The sequence below is a fragment of the Condylostylus longicornis genome, unplaced genomic scaffold, assembly GCF_029603195.1.
Source record: "Condylostylus longicornis isolate FDR11 unplaced genomic scaffold, ASM2960319v2 ptg000055l, whole genome shotgun sequence".
NCBI classification, from domain to species: domain Eukaryota; kingdom Metazoa; phylum Arthropoda; class Insecta; order Diptera; family Dolichopodidae; genus Condylostylus; species Condylostylus longicornis.
In genome coordinates this window covers 15,819,807-15,843,656 of record NW_026578024.1, presented here as the reverse complement: position 1 = coordinate 15,843,656, position 23,850 = coordinate 15,819,807, and the positions used below count along the sequence as shown (strand labels likewise).

Here is a 23,850-nt window from a genome sequence, read left to right as displayed (position 1 = left end):
ACTCTTTTATATTTTTAAGTATATAACACTTAGCATCACTTTTAAATAACCTTGTGTAGAATAATTATGTCACTATTATATACATTTAATTATTTTTATGCTTTGGAACTTTCAAGTTTTGAAAAGCAGCCATTTTGTGTTTTAAAATAATTATAATGTATAGAAAAGATCTCGGAACATGAACGTATTTTGAACATTTACACATTTAAAAACAAGTTCATTATCATTCACTTTTTAAATTTTTCTTTTTTATATTTATGCATTTTCACTTTTTCAATAGATTGTTTAAAAAGGTGTAATTAACAATGTTTAAATATTATGAATGTTTTTTGAAAAGGGGTGTCTTTTTAACACTTTTCCAACGAAATTGCAAAAAAAAGTTCCTGTTAGTTTAAGTAGTTATGTGTCTATTTATAAAATTTTTCCACTCCTTACAGTTATTTACTAAAAATTTATTTCGGAAGAAGAATATTTTTACTTTTAACTCCTCTTTAAGTTCTAGCTTTTCAAAATCCTAAAAACGCAATTTTTTGCGGTATTTCTGCATACTTGTTCTACTACGAAATAGTTAAGCTGAACATTAAAATAGCAAAGTGACTATTGAAATTAACCGTTAGCCCAAACCCTCTTTTTTCTCTTAGATAACCTGTAGAAGTCTGAAATTTTATTAGTTTTTGCGGGATTTAGAAATAATTTACTTGAGTAAACCAATAGGTTTTATCTTCCTATGGATTTCTAAATTATCGCTTCCCGAAATTAATAAAATTTTAATTTTTGGCACCTTGTAGCTATTTTTGAAACTATCAAAGCAGACAACCAACATTAAATGTCTTGCCAATAGAATTATTTAATTTAAGTCATTTAGTTAGCCGTCGGATTCATAACTATTATATTAAGGTTTCCTTTAATTACTGTACTTTCAGTTGTTCAAGGGAAAACTGCTGCTTTGTCAATCATTCGAATTTATTTTGTTTTATAGTTTAACAGTGTTTTCATACGAGTAATAAGGGGAAATTTCTTTAAAAAGGGAAACTTTGGTGTTTTATTTTACAATTATAAGTTTGTTAAAAATTTAATTAATGACATTTTATATATATATGCTTGGAGAAAGAAATAGCCCCTGTCCTTTAATACTGGCCGAATATTTTCTAATCATTGAAAATCATTTATTTTCCATATAATTTTGCTTCCTGCTTTAGATTTGTTAAGTAATTTAATTTTGAGTTATAAAAAATTTCGAAAACACTAATTGACACCACTACAAATTTTTAAAGAAACGTTAATATCGTAAATGAAATTTTACAATACATGTAAAAAAAATCGCTTTCAAATCTCTACCCAAAATTGGACATTGATGATGATAAACGGAAGCTCTTTTTGTATACAAAATCACTTTTCTAGAATTTTTTTTTTTTACATTTAGAAAATATAATAATATGATTATTATTATTTAATGAAATTCTGATTTAAATAATAGCGCGTAAAGGCTTCCCTTTAAAATTACCTACATATTATGTATGATAAATATTAAAGTTGAATTGTGTTAGGAAAATATGCATTGTTATAAAATAAAAATTTTTTAGGGCGTAAGCCACATAATATTGCAAATATAATTTTCAAAATTATTTCGAACATCTACAAATAATGAGCAAAAATTCAATTCCTCTTGTCGCTCAGAATATTTAAGAACTTGCTTTCGTTATGCATAATATGATTAAAACGATACACTGCATAAAATTTGCAATTTTATTTTTTGTGCAATTTATTGTTGCTATTTAGATTAGAATGAATATTTCATATTAATTTAGTTCATCTAACAAAATCATAGTGATGGGAAGTTAGAAAATGTTATATAAAATTTATGCTTTTTTTGTAGCATATAAAAATATACAAAAATATTATTGTCAAACCTGTAAAATGAAAATATTTTCTTTTTTTTTTTTTTTTTTTCGTTTTCAAATTAATTAATAATGCAAAACTTTGAATACACACTTATAAAAATAATAAGTATATTTACGCATAACACACACACACAGTCATATGTACCTACATAGAATATTAATGGAAGTTTATGAGTCATATAATATACGAACATATAAAGGATATAAAATGCAAAAACTTTCCTTTTAAAATAAATTCTTATCAAAAGTCACGTACCGTAAAACAACTCTAAAAAGATTCTTTTAAATTAGAAAATGAAATGCCAAAAAGAAAAGTTATTAATAAGAATAAGTCGAATGTATAAGTAGAAAATGGGAGGGAGAGACAGAGAGAGAGAGAGAGAGAGTTAACGTAATGAGAATAGGAAAATGAAGAAACAAACAAGAAAACATTATTATTATTATCATCTTTTCTTTTTTTCTCTCATTTTAAAGACCATAAAATACCATTCTATATAATGAATATTCTCTCATATACTCAAATATATTACAATTTATAACGGTATGTTGTAATACAAAATATGTTATATATGTTATATATATATGTACATATATATATATATATAATATCTATACATAAATATTTAAATACCCTGAAAATTATTATTGTTTTCTTCTGGTTCTCTATTAAGTTTCTTGTCTTCAAAAGTCAACTTAAAAACACATTAGAAAAATTATGTATTTTACAACTTGTAACTTGTTATAAATATAGAAGAGAAAAGAATGAGCTGTTTTCCTGTAGGTTTGTTAGAATATACAACAGGAAAGAAAAGTTTTTTTTAGAAGGGATGGTGTTTGATATTAAATGGAATTTTGTAAGACGTTTCTTAAGTTACTTATAGCTATTAGAAAAATGATGGAATATAATATAGAGAACATAAATAACAAAAAAAAAAACAAAAAAGAAATATTTTAATGGACGGTATAACAATATTCAAAAAGTAAAATAAGAATAAAAAGAAAAAGAAAAATGAAAAAAAGGTTTTTATTTTCGTTTTTTTTTTTACTTAATAATGACAGACAACAATCCAATAAAACAAAGTTATTTTTGAAAACAAAAGAAGTTAAACAAGTAAAAACGTTTCAGTCGGTATAAACCGATTGAATTATACCCTGCACCTTTCGTTATTGTGTAGCAAGTACTCGAACCTGTGAGATCATTCTATAGAAACTTCACGGACATGTCTGACCTAAAATTGGACATCCGACTGCCAAGTTTCATCAATCTGACCTTATAATTTTTCAAAATATTTAAAATTAGCTTTTGGAGTTGTATGGTAAGTACCTAAACCTGTCAAGCAATTCCATCAAAACTTCACAAATATATCTGATCTATAATCGGACACACAACTGCCAAGTTTCATGAATCTGACTTTATTATTTTTCCAAATATTTAAAATTAGCTTTTAGACTTGTATGGGAGCTACTCGAACCTGTCAAGCAATCGCACCAAAACTTTAGAAATATGTCTGACCCATAATTGGACACACGACTGCCAAGTCTCATGAATTTGACTTTATTATTTTTCCAAATATTTAAAATAAGCTTTTGGGGTTGTATAGGAAGTACCCGAACCTGTCAAGCAATTCCACTAAAACTTCACAAATATATCTGATCTATAATCGGACACACAACTGCCAAGTTTCATGAATCTGACTTTATTCTTTTTCCAAATATTTAAAATTAGCTTATGGAGTTGTATGGCAGGTACCCGAACCTGTCAAGAAATTCCTCCAAAACTTCGGAAATATGTCTGACCCATAATTGGACACATGACTGCCAAGTTTCATGAATCGGACTTTATTATTTTTCCAAATATTAAGAATAAGCTTTTAGACTTGTATGGGAGCTACTCGAACCTGTCAAGCAATCGCACCAAAACTTTAGAAATATGTCTGACCCATAATTGGACACACGACTGCCAAGTCTCATGAATTTGACTTTATTATTTTTCCAAATTTTTAAAATAAGCTTTTGGGGTTGTATGGCAAGTACCCGAACCTGTCAAGCAATTCCACTAAAACTTCACAAATATATCTGATCTATAATCGGACACACAACTGCCAAGTTTCATGAATCTGACTTTATTATTTTGCCGAATATAAAAAATTTGCTGTTGGAGTTGTATGGCAGCCACCCGAACCGGTGCAGCTATCCCATTATAATTTTTAGAGCATGTGTAGAATATAATTGGACACATGTATACAAAATTTTATATTTATAGCTTTATTAGTTTTTGAAATATTTAAAATAAACTCTTGGAGTTGTATGGCAGCTACCCGAACCCGTTGTCCGATTTAGTCCAATAACAATAGGGTTCGTCCTTGGCACAAAAGAAAAAACTTGTGAAAGTTTGGTGTCGATTGCATTATTGGTTTTTGAGTTATCGTGCGATCGGACGGACGGACGGACGGACGGACGGACGGACGGACGGACGGACGGACGGACGGACGGACGGACGGACGGACGGACGGACGGACGGACGGACGGACATGTCTAAATCGACGCAGAATTTTACGCTGAGCAAGAATATATATATATGTCCATACCGCAGATGACTCCTTCAAGTAGTTACAAACTCCATACCAAAGTTAATATACCCTTCACGAAGTGCAGGGTATAAAAAGCGAAAAATATAAAGAGAAATGGTGTAATAATCATTATGAAGAAAAATATTAGAGAAGAAATGAAAAATTGACTAGACTTTTCCGAAATTATTATTATTTTTTGTTTTTTTGTTGTTGTTGTTATTGCAACTATAATTTATTTGGCTTATGTGAAAAATTAGTTTATTTTCCAAATTTTACATTTTTGTATTCAATTAGAAGCGTTATACTAGAAATTTAATTTTTTAATAATTAAAATGTTTTTAGTTTTCGATTACTATAAAATTTGGAGGCAATTAAAGTTTTAGTTTTAGTTCTATAGTCAAGTAATTTAACAATATTCAAAACAATTTTTAAACTATAATGTTACAATTTTGCATAAATGAGTTTATTTTCAAATACTGACAAAAAAATGTAACAAGTCTCTTTTTTAAATTAAAACATTCCTCTACCATTATTCATTGTGAATCTATTGGAATTTATTTAGATTTTATATGGCCATACTATAATATAGTCAAAATTGCAAAATTTTCAACAAAAAATAGCATGACCTTCTTCGTATATCAAGTGAATGCCCAATTATTCCAATTTACATAATTCACTTTTTGATTAAATTATATCCGAGCACAATATCTACGAAGTAAAATCGTATCGTATTACAAAAGCCAAATGCCAGAATTATATTTGTGACGGGTATAGAGCTTTGTTGTGCGGTTATTGTGCGATTGTTATGATTAACAGCTAGTGCTCTTCAAATGAAAAGCACTTCACTTTAAAAAATTCTTACACTGATCATGACTGTTATATGTAGAACACTAATGATATCTTGGCAGTTTAAAAAACTTAAGTCATTGGCTGTTAATTAGTAATGATTATTCAAAATAAAAATGATAATAAGATATTCAGTTCAGTGTATTATATCCTACTTTACACTAGTGTTTACTGCAGTCTCATTTCAATCGATTTTTGAATGAATTTGTAAAACACAAACCACAAATACATATTTTATATACATTACAAACTAATCTTTACCCGAAATACCCAAGGGTATTACAATGAATGCGTTTCTGTATTGTATATACAAAATATAGGTACATAATATGAATATTAATACGTCCTGATATCGTGACGTCGTGACATGCTTATTTTTCTGTTTCATTATAACAATTTTAAATGCTATGACCATGGTCTCGTTATTCTTTCATTAATTTATAAAGGTGCAATTTTCCATTTTATTTATTCATCTACAATTTGTTTTTTTTTTTCGCTTGAAATCTCTTGTGATTCTTTCAAAAGAAAAACAAAAAAGGATGTTAAGAAAAAATACAACATATAGAAATGAAATAAAAAAATAAAAAATAAGAAACGAATCCTTATTATTCATTTAATTGTAATGGGAAATGTGATTTGATGTCTTACATTATTATCTACATAATATTATTACGTAATGTATTGTAATATATCTTTACCGTGTACATACATATGTACCTATACGTAATGCAAATGAATTTAAATCGTATATAATGATTATTTGCATATAATGTAATAAAATATATAAGAAATAAGAGAAATAATATAGAAAGGATCTACTTATAGAATGATTGTATTCTACATAAAATAATCTTTAAGATTATTTCGGAAAGTGAGTCTTTTATTTTAAAGCATATACATTACAAAAACCACTTTCGAGCTTCATAAATAGAAAATTGGAAAAACAAAATTTGGATAGGAATTTACGTTAAATACAAATTGTTACAAACAATGTCCATATAAGAATTTAAACAATATTGTGATTGTTTTTCTTTCCCTTCTTCACTTCAAGGAGGAGCATAGGGCTACTGCATGATAATATCATAGTTAGTCATACCCCAATTTCATTGCGTCATAGAATTTTAATTAGGTAGGCGACTAGCCTGCCGTAGTTATTTACAGAAAGTAACCCGCGGTTTAACATTTACGAAAATCGCGAATTGTCTGGTAAAACAAATTTTTTGTTATACAAAGTTGTCAAATATACAAGTACTATTGCTTAATAAAATATACCAAAAGAAAGTTATATTGCACCCGGTTGCAATGAAATTAACCAAGGTTCGAGATAATGATTGCAAAATAAATTGAGAAATTTTAAAAATAATTGCTAAATTCAAAGAATAATTTTCTATTTAGACTAAGATATTTTAAATCTATCACTTACGTGGACATACATCAGCTCAGAATTTATCAGGTAAAATATTGAACAAGATTCATAGAATTTACGAAATTTAGCTTATGACCTTCAAAACAAAAGTATTTCGTTGAATACGTGAAAACTTAAACTAAGTTTAATTGTTTTATATTCTTCATTCTTAATTTATGAAGAGGAAGCTTCAGGGAATAGTTTGATAGAAGGAGTCTGCTGAGCCAAGAACATATTCGTTACATCGGTTTAAATTTTTGAGTGATACCGTTCACAAATAGTTCGTGGTCTGGCAATATCTATATAATATGTGTTAATTAGAATAAAATAAATTCCTCTAAACTGTATTCTTAGTCAAACTTGTTTGTCACCGACATACCATAAAAAATCAGTAATTGCCAAAATACTTGCAATTAGAGACACTAAAATCAGAAAAATAGGATATCTTAGTTCTTAAGTAAAAAGAACAACAAATATTGCAAATGCGTTAAAGAAATAAGTACAACACTCTGAACTAATTTCCGGACTTTATTAGTTGAGAAGAACTTGCAAATGGAATACAAATCAAAATTTCTTATACATGAGCAAGTACTGAATTCAAGCCATCTACTGGAATAACTTAGCGTACGAGTATAACTACTTTTCTCTACTATTTTTAAGTAAAGACTGATGTAGCTAATAGTGTTAAACACCAAGACCGTTATGCAATGAAGTGACCTTTAATTAAAGCAAATTACAAAAATATTTTTCACGGTTGTGTGTTGACTGCGAAGGAAACAATTCCTACAAAAGATGACAAAGTCAGTTTTTCATCTTTTGTTTGGAAGAACAAGTTTGAATTTGGCCGTAAATTCGTTATTAGGAAAAATTTTTCTTTTATCTGCTGAAAACTCTTATAACAACTCGAATTTCACAAGCTACTTTCACAAGAACTATAATACCAAAATTAATCAGAAAACAAAAAAAATACCAATTTTCTTCTACAGTTCTTCTTAACTTTTTCCGCAAAATTAAATTTCAATACTAATATCCCATTTTTTCTCCAAGCAAAAAACGTAGTCGATAGAAGGGAAAAGAGACAGAAGCCGAAAGAGAGGAAGAGAAACAAAAAAACACTTAACAGGAAAAAAAACACATGTTCGATTACTGGAAATATTTTATTTTTTTAGAGAATCATATACTAAAATTCGTTACTGAACTTAAATCTTAAGTTGTTTCTCCACTTCTATAAAGTGGGATCAGGTTAATTGTCACATTGTATCATGTTTTGGCAATAAAGAAATAATAAAAATATATTTCGAGCTTTTTTTTTTTATAATTTTTTTGGACGCGTTGTCGCATTTTATTTCAATTTCATTTCTTTTTAAGAAATCCTTGAAACAATATTGATAGAAAACAAAAATACGGGGTCTATGGTTGATAGAGAAAAAAGGTGGCATATTTAATTCTATTATAATATTATGTATTTGAAATTCTTTGGTATATCCTAAATAAAAATGATGACATTTAAAATTGTATTAGAGTTGTGGAGTGTTATTCTTCCTCCATGTTATACGTAGGCATATACATATTATACATACATATTATAATTTTCAGGGTCATTGATTCTTTTTCCAATAAAAAGATTTCATTTTTTCCAAAAAATATTTTATGAAGTACTAATACATTATAATATACCTACATACATTATTAAATGAAAAAATAAGACTAGCATGTTAAAAACCATAAGTTTGATGTGAACAACACATAACCGGCCGCGTTATTAAAGTTTTGCAAAGTATTATAAAAATTTCCTTTAAATATAATTTATTACAAATTCTGTGAAGGGCAGACATTAAATTTTAGTTAACGTACTTCGAAAAATGTAAATTTCGTAAATTAATTTCCCATGATTTCCCACCTAATTTCTTTGACCAGAACTCAAATATTAAATTTGTTAAAAAATTTATAAAATTAGTTCTTACTAAGTGTTTTGTTTTCGATCCCTGATATTTTCGAGAAACTTACTGGTTCGTTGGAACTTTTAAAATTAAATTTGGTTGGTCTGGTTGGCAGTCAAGCAGACCAACAGGGAGGCACTTCTCTAAAAACAATTTAATAAAATATATTCCCTGAGAAATATATTCCCGTCGAAAATTCGATCTGTTAAAATTTAGTGCCATTATATTACGTTCTTATTGTATGCAAGGCGGTCGGTGCGGAAAAATATTTTCACGGTGCTTTCTTTTAATGTTAGAAAAATAGATTTTTAACAATAATCACGTTTCTTAGAAAATTTATGTTCATTATAGATTTTACTAAAGCAGAAACTATAAAAAAAGGAATAAAATTGAAAATTTTTGGCAAGAAGAGAAAATTTGTTGTAAAATTGTTTGCCATTCAAATACAAAAGGAATTGATGTTAAAATTCTAGTGGGGTGATTTCAGTGATATTTCATTTATGTATTACTTATGCTCTTTTGTAACAGAAAATTTTGTTTACATAAATTGAGAAAAAGAGTTGTTAGGTGCAAATTGTTTTATAGCTTCTAAGATTTCTCTGGTAATGTTTACAGCGTAATCGTACAATTAATCGTAAATAATTATTTTCGCAACTCTCGGAAATTGCGTTGAAGCTGCATTATTCAAATTATGTGGAAAAATTAAATTCAAATTTGCATACAGCTCCTCAAACCCTCGACAATTTTTTTCATCAATATTTTTTTTTTAAAAATCCAAAAAAAGGAAGCTTGAAAGGAAATTAAATTTTCAATGTTAATATTTTCTGAGAATGAAAAATTTTTGTTTTTATAAAATAAAATATTTTTTATTATTAAAGTACTTATTTGACATCAATTAGGTGTTTTTGAAAAGCGATTTGTTTTTCAATATTCAAGCAATACTCTTAAACAGAGAAAAAAAATAAATACAGTGGAATGCCCATAGAAGTTTTGTTCGTAATATGCAGAGTTCATTAAATAGAGATTCCCTATAATACTAGGACTATATTCCCTATGGCAATGGCGTCATATAGAGGTTCATCTGTATACCTTTGATACTCTTGCGTTTCAAAATTTGGTACTTAAATTTTCGTTTTAAATTTTCATATTTAGTTTATTTTTCTCAATTACAAACGTAATGAATCAAAATAATAAAATCAATTTGAATAGGAATTTTTGGACAAAAGCTTAAATTATAATATTTACCTTATATAATAATAAAAAATTTAATAAAAATGTTGCCATTATCCTTATAAATATCAAATCAATTGAAATAACGTGCAAAAATTTCATTCATCCTGAAATTATAAAAATTTAAATCTGATTTTAAAATTTAAATTTAAAAATTTTAAATTTGTGCGGTAAACCTAATTTTATTTAGATCTTGTTCATAACAAATGTTTTTATTGTTTACAAAATATTGATGTAGAATAATAAAAGAAAAGAAACTAAATAAATTACTTTGATATTACATTCTTGATTTGACTATGACCCCTTCTATCTAAAATTTAAAAAACCTTGGGATTGCAATAAAAATAAATTTGAGTAGATGCTCTTAATCTAATATTGATTAATCTACCCTAAGATGAATAAATTAATAATTATTTGTGATAAAGGAATATTAATTAAAGATGTTATAACTTAGTTTTATATTGAGTGCTAAAAGTATTTATAAAACAAAAATATTTCTAGAATGACCTTCTTATCATATTTTATAAATCATGATTTTTAGTGTTTAGATTAATGGTAAATAGCTATTCACAAGTTAATATTAAAATGGGATCTTTCACCATATTCTATACTTTTTTCATTAAAACTGGTATTGCTATAGCAAAACAATTATATTTTTTCATAGAGTTTTCATTTATGCATCCATATTTTCCTCTGACGATGGAGTACAAATGAAGTATGTAAATATTGCAAGATATGGCTATATTTCTCAATCTGTCATTTTATTTGAGCATTCGTCTATGTGCTATAATTTCGGAACGAAGATTTGTATATGCAACTTAGATTTGTAGAAGATTTGTAGAAATTTGGAACAATTCCGGGCGATCTTATATATTTTTAGTAATCTTGAAATTTACATACTATCCTGTTTGAGAATATGATGAAACTGGCAGGTTTTTCAATAGTATTATAGCCCATTCCCTTGAACTACATAAGAGATTAAATTTACACTTTTGTATTTATTTAAACGAATATTATATGAACAGGGTGTTTCGAGTAAGAAGGCAAATAATTTCAGGAATGATTCTTTAATCAATATCCAGCAAAAAATTGTATGGCTGCGTGTAAAAATTGTATGGGTTGTGTATGCGTTATGTGTTGATAAAAAATATTTTTTGGAATATCATTATTTAAGTATTTTTTGTCAACGAAATTAATTACAATATTGTTCAGGAAATGGAATTCTAGAAATTTGAATTTTCCGAGATCCTAGATTTACTTTCTTTTAAGTGAAGAAATTTGAAATTAGTGATTCTTTTGCTAACCCAGTGTAAAATTAGATTTATTGGAATTTGTAAATATTGTTGAGAAAGTATACACGACGCGATCGATTATGTGCTGATCACATATTATACGTACTTATGTACATATTTTTTTTTTTATTTTAATTCTTGATATTTTGTTCATGTTTGTTCGGTTTTTATTTGAATTGCAGAAATTCTAAATGGCATCAAAAATTGTCAGCAGTAAATTTTAGTAGCATATGATATATATAGTAAATTATGTGTATATATATATCACAAAAGTGTCCTTATTGTACTTACTTACGTCGTTAAAATTGTTATCTTTTATATCCTTTTTTGTTTATTTTTTATAGCATAGAGAAAAAAATGTACGTACTTAGGTAAAAAATAAAGAAAAAGGATAAAAAGGATGTCCTCTTTTATGTAAACTATAATAAATTATTTACATATATTATGTATGTACACATGTATGTATATAGTGCAATATTTTATGTGTATTGTGTAAATTACGATATGTGTATTTTTTGTGCTTTCCATTCTTTTTTTATTATGTGCTTTTTTTTTACTGTATGTGCATATAAATGCTTTAATAATATTAAATATTTACCTTAATAACCTAGAATTTTCTTCTTTCATTTTTATTTAAATTATCATTATTATTATTCGTTATTATTTTGTTTTTGTTATTGTCATTTATTTTGTTTATTTCTTTGTTCGTCCTTTTCATTGTTTTGTTACTGTACTTTATATTGCTTTTGTTATGAGTTTTTTTCAAATTTCCTGTCTATTTCTGTTTCCGTTTTCTTAAATGTTTCTTTATATGTAATGCATACATGTTAATATTTTAACTTAATAATGATAAAATTATGTTATACATATGACATATAATGTCTATAATATAACAACGTCCATCTATATAACAAGTACCTATATACAATTTCGATAAATTTTCTTTGCAGCGTAATGCAAGGATAATAATTTTATACATAAAAATTTTCTTCTTCTTCTTCTTGTTATTATGTGCATATGGATATTTTTCGAAAATTAATATTTATGTATACGGGATGTTCGATACTTGAAGGTATTTTCGGAGTTGTAAGAAATTTTATAATAGACGATTCTCAAAAACAGACCAACTTTGAGACTTCTTCTCGAAAACGCTCTTTGAAAACGAAAATGTCTTCTATTAGTTTGTCCTTCGTTTGCACTTATTCTATTGCCCGACCTTTGGGAGTACCGTTTGAAAAAATTTTAGAAAAAAAGTGCTTATTAGTTTCACTTTGTCCGTCCCTCTATCCGTCCGTGAATATGTCTACAAAACTTCTACACCCTTCAAGATAGAAAGTTATACCCTCCCAAAACCCTAAAAATGCCATTTTCTTAACTATTTATTGCAGTGAAACCATAAGCATTTTTCAAATTTTGCAAACGCAGAAAAGCAGTGGCTTGCTCCTGCTATTGCGGCATACTACAGTTAAACTTCAAAAAAAATACATAGAGCAGTATTTTCACTTGTTGAAGGGAAAAGTGCTACAATACAAACCATTGGTTTGACCCAACTTTATTATTGTATATATTTTTGCACACAAATTATTCATATTTTTTTTACCCAGTATAACTGTATGTAACATTCTTATACATAATTATGTATATATATATATATAATATGTATGCGCAAATGTTTAATGTTTACTGGACGTCAAAACTAAATGAATAATTTTATGCAACTCTACACATAATATTTGTCTTTCTTTAACATTTTATACTGTTATATACAAAAGAGAATGTGAAGACTACTTTTGTTATATCGTATAACGAAATATCTTTAAGCAAACAGAAAAGAGTACATAAAAATATTATATTATGTATGATATGTATGTATGTATATATTTCTGTGACAACAGTACAGTGTAAAACATTAAAAACAAATTATTTTCTTATTGCATAAGTTATTATTGAAGTATATGGGAATTCTATAGAAATTTGTATTAATTCTCTTAAGTATTGGCTTTTATTAAATTAATTAAACGTTTATGAGCTTTGGAATTGAAGAAAGTATATAATATTTTTGAAAATTTTGTTGAGATATTATGGCAACAATGAATTAATTATTTTAAGAGAACAATAACACTGTGGCGTAATATTCTTAGCACTATATATGCTCATATTATTCATGTTTCATACCATTAAATCAACTTATCTGAACAAATCGGTTTGATTTAGATTTAAAAACCGATTTCGGTCACCGTATTGTTTCGGTCACCGTATTGTAACAGTTACTGTATTGTGGCTCACACTGATATTGTGTATTAGTGACTGATTTCAGTCACTGTATTGTAAATATCACTTTTTTGACGAGACCACATTTCGTTCGATTGAATGTCATATACACTTTTAAATAAAAAATGTGTTGACAGCGTTCTTTACTAAGCGTAATGCAAACTACGGCCTCTTTTTAGAAAAATAAGGTTCGGTATCTTAATTTCGGCTGAGCTGATTTTGATGAAAATTCATATCTAAGTTCAATTTCTGCATTTTGTAGAGATTTATATAGAGAAAATAGTTTATTTTATTCTAAAAAGAGTATTCCTTCCAAATATTTTACACAGTACTGTACTGTGTTAAAAACTTATGTTGTTTTATCTTTATATTAATTGTCCAACAACGGACTAAGAAATGAAAAATTAAATAAAAATCCTTATTATCCTTATTCCTTGATGACAATCACAAATAGAATTCATATTTCCTTTATTCCTAGCTTGTTTTTATATAAATACATAGAAATAAACAAATTTATTATAACAGAATTGTTTAAAATGAAATCTCGTAATAAATGTGACATAACCCATTTTGTAAATAGGCAACAAAATTTTTCATTTTCTTTTAAGTCAATTTTGCTTATTTTATAAATAAAAAGTCTGTTTTCTTTCTCTGTTTTTCATTATGTTTTTTTCCCCATTTTCTTTTTACACAATTTTCATAAATTTTTACTTGAATATATTTACAGGACGTGTTGGTTGTCCTCATTATATGTCACCAGAAGTAGTTTCTAGACGACTTTATGCTAAAGCATGTGATGTATGGGGTGCTGGTGTTATGTTACATGTATTATTATCAGGACGTTTGCCTTTTCTTGGTTCTGGAAAAAGATTACAAGATTCGATAGTGAGAGGGAGACTAGCGGTACGTATTTTGTATTAATTTATTATATAATAATTATGAAAAGTATTATACGAATAATATCATTTTGTAATAATTATATAGATGAAAGTGTTTTTTAATTGTTGGTTCATAAGAACCTGTAGAATTTATTATATTAGAAGAAACAAATATTTACTATAATTTTTATACACTTATATGGATTTAGTATTTTACGATAATCTAATTGTTTATTGTAGCTTGATGCACCCGAATGGAAACCAATTTCAACTTCGGCCAAAGATTTAGTATCAAAAATGTTATCAACTAGCCCTAGTCATAGATTGACGATATCAGAAGTATTAGATCATCCATGGATGAGGGTAAGATATTAATATTAACCAAGTTATAATGATATCGATTGAATTAATTTGAAAAATTAAAAAAATTATAGGATAGAGACAAATTACAAAGAATACATTTAGCTGAAACGGTGGAAGAATTAAAACGATATAATGCTAGAAGAAAATTGAAAGGTGCTGTACAAGCTGTTGCGGGAGGTGTCGCTTTAGATCCATTATATGGTACAGATACTGATACAAGTAAGTAAATTTTTTTTTGTTAAAATACGGCAACATGTTAATGTAAATTGTCCACCACGTTGTTTTATGACATTATCAGTTTACGTGCTTTTATATTAAATGTTCATTTATCGTAAATTTTTTTTTATTTATCGTAAAATTTTTAAAGTTACTTTAAGATTTTAATTTTAATAAATTATCTTAAATTTAAGTGCTTAATTAAATTCCATTTATAATAAGAGTTTAATTTTATTGTTAATAAAATTATAGGTCGGTGGAAATGTAAGAAACGATATTAATCACTTCACCATTTTTAAATAATAACATAGATGTAAATATTTTTTATATTCTTTATGCCATTTATGTTGTTTTGCGCAACATGTCTCTTAATTTATATTATTGCATTGGAATTTTTATTCCAAGCGTGGAATCCATTTTTTTTTTCTAAAAGCTTGGTATAAAGAAAGTTACAATTAAGAAGTAAGACGTTATAATTATTTAAGAAATTTATTATACTTATTTTTGTTGCATCGATAAATATGACACTTGTTTATGAATAAATGTATCCGTCGGGTCGGGCGTAAATTTTTTACGTTAGCAACAGTAAGAGTGCTTACGTTTTTCTCTTAGTGTTTTATTTCATGAATGACTGACAGTTAATGAACAACTAATTTATTTTCGTTACAAATGTTGGTTTAGAGTTTACATACATTCAGGATGAACAATAGTTGCAATCTGCGAAATAAAACAAAAAAACTTGAAAGAGACATTAACATAATGCAGAAATTTAAGGGTTAATTGCGTGAGTTAAGAAAAGCTTACAGTTTCGGAATTACATATAAGACGCCGCAAAAAATTAAATTTCACAAATTTTGATTGTATTTTCAAAATTCATTTATGATATTATGTCGCTGTAGAAAAAGCCAGCCACCACTTTTCTGCGTTTGGAAAAGTTCAAAAAGGCTTATGGTTTCACTGCAATGAATTGCTAAAAAGTAGAATTTTAAGAGTTTTAAGGAGCTATAATTTTTAAAGCAGTGGAGATATGGAAAACGTTTTCTTCTCAAAAATAAGTTTCTAGTTTCTTCAAGGGTGTAGAAATTTTGTAAACATGTCCACGGATGGACGGTCCGACAGTGTGAAACTAATAAGCACAAAATATTTTCAAAATTTTTTTGGGAAAGTGCTAAAATTAAAATAGCTATTTTAAAACTATTTCTTATACGTTAAGTTATTTAAACCTTAATTGACTTTTTTTTTCATTTTTATTTTGCTTACAAACAGCCAAACATCTCTCGCATATATGAACCCAATTTAACATAATTTTTAAATTAGCAAAATTAAGGTATTAAATCTTTATTTATTCAGTTTCTGTTCCAAAAAAAATCATTCAACTTTAAGGATACGACAAAAATTTGCAAAAGAAAAACAAAACAAAAAATTAATCCATCACATTTATAAGCATAAGCATCTAACTGAAAGCTCATCAAAAATTCAAGGATCATCACCTTTTTACATACAAATTTATTTAATTATGCCAATTAACCAATAATATAGAGAAAATGTTTGAGAGGGGAAAAACAAAACAGGTTATGTTGAACTAAACGAAAAATATTTAAGAAAATATAGGAGAAAAGCAATTAAAGCATAAAAATTAAAATATGAGTTTTTCTTCCTTAAAAGATTTTCATCAAAAGATCAACTATACAATGTCCTTTCGCTTGAAAAAATTTTACTCATTTGTTATTTTTTGTTTTTTAACTTTCTTCTCTTTGAATAACACCACTTAAATACAAGGTCGTTGCAACCTTAATGTTAGAAAAAAAAATAGAAATAACAAAAAAAAAAAAAATTGGAGAGGAGAAGAGAAGAAACAAACACGAAAATAAATTTATTAGCTTGCTTTACGCCTTCTTTGCAAATTTAAATTTATTTATTTAGGCTCTATTTAATCTATAGTTTCCTTACCTTTATCCCCTAAGATCGCCTAAACTTTCATTAATTTTCTTTTCTTTTTTGGTACGTTCAGTTTTCTTTCAGTTCTGTTTTACTACTCATTACCTCAAATTTATAATGGAGAGAAAAAATTTTTGTTTTTGTTATTCCTTTATAATAATATAAGGATTATAAATATATAAAAGTGCAGTAACATACACATACATATACGAGTATATACTCGTTAAAACTGAGAGCATTATTAAATCCTTAAGAAAATTTTATTTAATCAGGTTAAGTGGTACTCTTAGTTTCAGAACAACAGTATACTATTTGCTTTATTATGTAGTTGTACAGAAGACAATTCATTTATAAAGCATCATTCGAAATATCAAATTTTTGTTGGTTGCTTAGACAAAAAGGTATCAGCATATTATTATTTATGTATACTTATGTATATGTGTATATGTGTATGCATTTATGTTTTGCATAGATTTTTGTCATATAACAATGCTTTAGTTTTAAAATGATTCGACTATGTATATATTTCAAATTCCTCATAATATATTCATAATTATGAAATTTTTTACGCTTATAATAAGAATAATATGATGTAAATGTTAAACGAAGATATCCAAGGGATATTGACGAATCGCATATTTTAAAATTAAGTTGGAATTCGGTATATTTTGTCTTGCTTTTAGTTTATTTCATCCTAAATTTAACGAATTTTAAATACATAACAAAAAACATATAATTTACTTTGGTTGGTCTCTAAACGTGGCCGACGGAGCAAGTCCACCACATCGCAACTAGCACATTTGTGCCATTTTTCTACCATTACTCCGTGATCACCAGGTTATCATTGAGCGTTCTCTTGAGGAATCTATGCTAATCTTCGATATCTTGTTCGACCCAGTTACACTTACTTAATTTACTATAGTAGATTAATTTTTTAAACGGTAATAGGTATCTAACGGTACTTTAAAGTTTTTATTACTTTGTTTTCAAAAACACTTTGGAAAGAGTATGTTTGCCATAATTTTTCACTCTTGCAGGGCAGTTCAAATTTCTTAGGATAAATAAATTTTAGAGAAAAAATAATTTTTCCAGATCAAAATAAAAAAATTTATTCCTTTACACGACAAGAAATATTTTTCAGTTTGTATAGAATCTAGTATAATACTTTATTGAAAAAGAATAAAATTTATCTTTACCAAGTTGTCATCTGAACGTTGTCACTTGTATTGTCACCTCATTGTCACTTGTATCTTTCAAATATTGCAAAATATCGACATTCAATCAATTATTAGTTTAAAAGTTTGGATTATGACAATAATGGCCTCCTTGTCCAAAAATTTACTAAATGAACTTTGTTATTTAACGCTTTTAAAGTGAAAATGTGCCATTTTCAAACAAAAATTAGTTTAGAAGTCCAAATTTGTACGTTCTCATAATTAATTTATATTGCAATTTAAAATTTTCTAGAAACTCATGTCATGTACATTAAAATTATTTTATAATGCATTACTAATTGTACTCAAATTTTTACGGTAATATACATTTCAAATATAATATTGATCGTTTTTATAATATATTAATAATTCCAGTGCCAATAGGAACTGCATCAGAAAGTTTAAATGAATGGGCTGATGAAGAAGCTGGTCTTGAAGCCGTACAAAAAGTTTTAGATTCATTGGATGATATATATGCTTTGCAAGATGCCTTTATTGATCCAGAAGTTTTACGTGATATGTTACGAGATACAAAATTACATCAACTACTACAGGTAAGTTCATTTTTTATTCAAAATTTATTATTTTAGAATTATTTTCATAAAACATGAATAATAAATTTTAAAATTACATCATACAACAATTTTTCCCTCATTTTACGTGTACAGAACCTTAAATTTCATTATTATTTCTCAACAATAAAATAATTTTTAATTGTACATTTAGAATAGTTAAAAGAAAAATTTTAAATAAGTTTTCTCTTTTCAAATAAAATATTTATTTTAATTATCAAAGTAGAAGGATAATATTAAGTTTCTATTGCAACAGCAATAAAATGCTTTTAATGAGTTTTCTTAAGTTTAAATTAGAAATATCCATGAGTATTTTCTTTAAGAACTTTTTTAATATAGAATGTAGTGTCTTCATGTTTTTCTACAAGAAATAAATTTGTAATTTTGCAAAGTTTACGTTGCTGTGTATAAGAAGTTTAACTCTTAATTTTGTGTTATTAAAGTCTAAAAATTACACTTAGTTTATTTTTCAATTGAGAGTTGATTGATTTAATGTTATTAATTTCTTACCGACAGAATCGCATACAATAACGTATAGGGTATTGCGATCGTGTTGAATTTTACTTTTCAATGCATATGCGGTATCCAGTAGCATTCTAGTAACGATGACTAGGTATGCAATCGATTTCCTTTTAGCCATGTGCCACCCTTATTAATTATTTTTATTTTAAAGCAATTGTGAAATATAATTATTTTGAAATAAAATAATAAAGAGAAACTTTATTAACACTTTTTAACTGAGTTTAGATGACATATAATAGTTAGCTGTCGTCAAAGAGCGGCCCATCATTTTGCTTTTAATAAAAAAAAATTTAGGAAATTAGGTACATAAAATTTTGTACAAATTTATTATTTGTCAAAACAACACAATCGATTTAAGATTAAAAATTTCTTCTCGTAAGTAGGTACTGTAAGAAACTCGAATGGCCCATACTCATACTCACATAGTATATATTTGCTCATAACCCACAAAAGTTTGCTGACGGTTGGCTTAGATAATTTTTACTAACAAAATTTTTCTTATATTTTTCAAAGTTATGAAAGCTAGTATAATTTCGAAAGTTACAATTTTCTATACTAATTTTTTTTTTTATTAAATTTAACAGTTATTCGATCGTATTAGTTGTACAGTAATGTCACCAGCTAGAGCACCACCGGGTGATGCTGTTTCAAGATGTCGTGATGCAATTGATGCTGTTTCATCTTCTTCTGGTCATAAATTTGCTAGGGATAAAGGAGAATTAATTCAATTATTATCTCTGCCACATTTACAGGTAAATTATATTTTTTGTTTTTTGTATATTAAAATGGCGTAAAAACAAATTATGAAAATTATACACAAAAAAAAAGAAATGGTTATAACAAAAAATTAAATTGAAACTAAAAGAAAATTATTTTGAATTTGTGGTGTTGCTGAGTGCTCTTTATACATATACACTTATATTGCATATTGTTGAAAATCTCTGTGGTGTATTGGAATTTTGATATAGAATGTTTGCTTTTTTTCTTTTCTGGTTTTTTACAGGAAAATCTAAGGCATAAATAAAGATAGAATTAATTTATGATTTAACTTACTTAAATTTGTTTATAAATAATATTTTGTTGGTAGCCAAAATATTATTTTTAACAATCTATATAGAATAGATTGTTATACTCTGTATCGGTAAATAAAGTTATATACTCTGTAAATACCTAGTGTTGTTGCCAAACATATTATCTATCCATTCACCAATGAAGTCCAAGCTTATACAAAAATCAAATGAGGTGGTGGAAATTATTTGTGTGAAATTTAAAATCTTCTAATTCTCCGTGCATATTTTTGAATATCTAGTATTAAAATTAAAAAAAAATTGGTTGATAAATTGGCGAGAAAAATAAATTTGAAAAACCATTTTGGTTTGAAAACTAGGCATTTCCCGTCTTCAAGAGAAAAGATGCTGAATTACAGAGAAAAATTATTGGATTTTAAAATTAACTCAAAGAAACTTCGTTCAGCTTTTTCTCAAAATATAATACTTTTTATATACAAATAAATAAAATCATAATATGTGTATATAAATTATTAGATAATATGAATATAGGTCTTGTAACCAGAAGACTACTTTACTTGTGAACAGTTGTAATATGTCAGAAATTAGTTGGGCACGTTTGAGTTAGTACCTATACGTGTACGTACATTTAACACAATAATTTTTTAAAAATAAAAAATTTAAAATGTAGGTTTGTAAATCCTCAGCCAACATTCCTATCTACATATCGTTTTCTAGATCTTTCTTAATAAACTAACTAATAAAATTTTAATCCATAAAACAACACGAGTACAATGGTGCATGCCTTCATAGGTGCATGAACACTCAACACGTACTTGATAGACTTTAACATTTTTGTATTTTTTATCAATTTAAAGCAAAAAAATTTATCTAGAAGAGCATGCTTAACTCTGGTTAGAAACAAAAATTGAAAATTTTATTCTGACCAGAGTTAAGAATCCAGAGGATGAAAATGAAAATTCATTTTTCGTCCATTGGTAGGAGAACTCGTCCTATATATATAAATTTTGAATTTAATTGAGTTGAGTATAAAAATATTTTAATAATATGTTGATGTATTGAAATCCCAAATGGTTATTGGCTCATAAAAATTCACAAGCTTATCAATTAATTCGCTTGTATTTTATTCAATTTAAGATATTGGAAGCGTTTAATTATTATTATAAACGTTTGTATATCATATACGAGAATATTTATACTTAGCTATCTAGATTCTTACAGACTTCATTGTACATTGCTTGTTATTTATATTTTTCTTTCTTGTTATTTTTTTAAGTGCAACATCCTTTAGATCATAGCAAATTTGTTGCTTTTCAAGTCATTTTTCAAGGCAATGTCACATTTTAATCCTGTAAAATATGTTATTGATTTTGTTGTACAGAAATGAAGATAAAGAGAGTTAGAGACAATTTGTATACTCGTATATATATATAAAGTTATGTGTTTATCTTTATCTCATGTATTTATTAGCTGAGAAAACAATAAAAATGTGAAAAATAAAAAAAAATATACATACTCATTATATACGCATACATAAATATATCACATTATTTGTGATATAATGAAAGCATAAGACAGGATCATTAAAGACTTCCTTGTTGATGATGGAACGTTTTCGTTTTTTTTTTTTGCTATTTTTGCGCTCTTACGTGACGAGAAATAATTTAAAATCATACTTAGAAGTATTTTAATATTAGTGTATATGTATGTATGCGTGTATTGTTATTTATTATTATCAATGAAAAGAGTTGTTCTCTTTCTTTGTTAACAGAAAAGTGAACATAAAATGTCATAAGTTAAAAAAAAAACAACAACATGCTGTGTAAAAATATTGAAAGATTTTTGATATTCATCATTTCCACAAAATTATTATGTTGAAAAGTTATTGGTAACTAAGTAAGAGGTAACATTAGATATCTTTATTATCAATTTAAAAGAAATCTGTCGGATTTTTACAAAAAAAAATCTTCAAGTCAATTTCTTTTGGGAGTTTTTTTGAAACGTCACTGTTTGTTTACGGAAAATATTAAATTGAATAGAATTAATAACTTTGTTTTAAAATCGAAGAAAATTAATTTTTTTTTTACTTGATATTGATTTGGATCAATAAAAAATTTACAAAATTTCATAAAGGAAAAAACAAGAGAAATTTTTTTTTCATGATAAAACTCTGAACGCTACTCGAGTCAAACAAATTTCTCGATTTTGAAATCTCGCATTAACATCATGTCACTATAAATTTCTATCATCACTTGACTATCCAAGACTATGTTAGGGGTTCTATATTTACATATCCCCTAAGATATTTTACATTTATGCAGCAGTCAAGGTCAAAAACCTAGCTTAAAAATTGTTGAAGAGGTGTTCCATAATTCTGGAAAGTTCAAGGGGGCGGGCTCAATTTAATGACCCCGAATCCAACAATAGTGGGCCTATTTGCGAGTTCACCAGATTTTTTACCATCAAAGCCAGCAATAGTTTGCTCAATTACAATGTCATAATATGACTGCCACGTAAGGGCGTTATCGGCCGGGAATCTTAAACTTCACATTGTTTGAGACACCATGATTTCTTGTTCAAAACATGAAACTGGCTACGGCTCTATTAGTTTCTCCCACCTAATGAAAGAATTTAATTATTATTACCCCTTGCCCCAATATACTATCATTGAATTATATTGCAAGGAGTCTATGTTGACATAAAAAGTCCGGCAAGATTACCATTAGGTATACCATTAATACCAAAACCGACGAATCGACATGACAGCTGTACAGCAGTGCTAATTAATATCTCTTCTCATCAAAGAAGGCGCGATCTAGTCGTATGAGGTATTGTTGAGAACACCCTTTATGTCAATAAAGTCAGCCTTAATAACTTTCCAAAGAAGTTATTAAGAGAATAATATATTTGAAGATTTAGAAAGTGCATAAAATGTAAGCAACTTCCGAGTGATTTGGTCCAAGTTCGTTGCAGCGTAATTTAACTATTAAAAGACAAAACCAATACTTTCATATTATAAATATTTCCTGAGAAATTGTAGGCGCGCTCTACTACAAATGTTTTTTCTTTCTATATGCAAGTAAATTTTAAAAATTCAAGAGCACTTTTTTTTTGTTATTTTCAGTGACTCCTTTTAAAGTTTGTTCAAAAGCATATTAGATATAAAATTTTAATGTAGGAAGAACAAAATTCGCTTTGTTTTCTTAAAATAAAATATGAAATTTTTTATTTACATACAAATAATACATACATATGTAATGTATATGAAGTTTAAACAAAAAAACAAGAATTGTTTGCCATGCCATTTGGAAAAATTATCGCATTATCATGAAAAACTCAAGTGCCAATTTGAGCAAAAAACAGAAATGAATAAAATAAAAATCTAATTTATTATTCAACAAGCAATATAAAATTATTGAAAAATATTTTTTCAATTTTTTCCTTTTTTCCTATATTATTGTAAAATTATGTATGTGTACATATATTTTTCTTTTATCTTTATTGAAAAATAAATCCTGTAAACCATAAGAATCAGAATTCTATCAAATGTATAGGTAACAATGAAAATTTTAAATACAAAAACTTACTATTTGCACGAAAAATAAAAGGGAAAAGTTGATAAAAAGGCTATTAGCAAAAAAGCAAGGTAAAGTAATAGAAAAAA

General features: G+C 26.8%; 1 protein-coding gene across 1 annotated transcript in view; it reads left to right on the top strand.

Moving 5' to 3' along the window:
• LOC129611955 (peripheral plasma membrane protein CASK-like) overlaps positions 1-23,850 on the top strand; it is a 74,084-nt gene that overhangs the window by 22,836 nt on the left and 27,398 nt on the right. Inside the window, exons 6-10 of the mRNA XM_055525384.1 lie at positions 14,183-14,358; positions 14,574-14,696; positions 14,768-14,915; positions 18,440-18,618; positions 19,743-19,910. Of these exons, the coding sequence (XP_055381359.1) occupies positions 14,183-14,358; positions 14,574-14,696; positions 14,768-14,915; positions 18,440-18,618; positions 19,743-19,910 (794 nt within the window). The remainder of the gene's footprint in view (positions 1-14,182; positions 14,359-14,573; positions 14,697-14,767; positions 14,916-18,439; positions 18,619-19,742; positions 19,911-23,850) is intronic.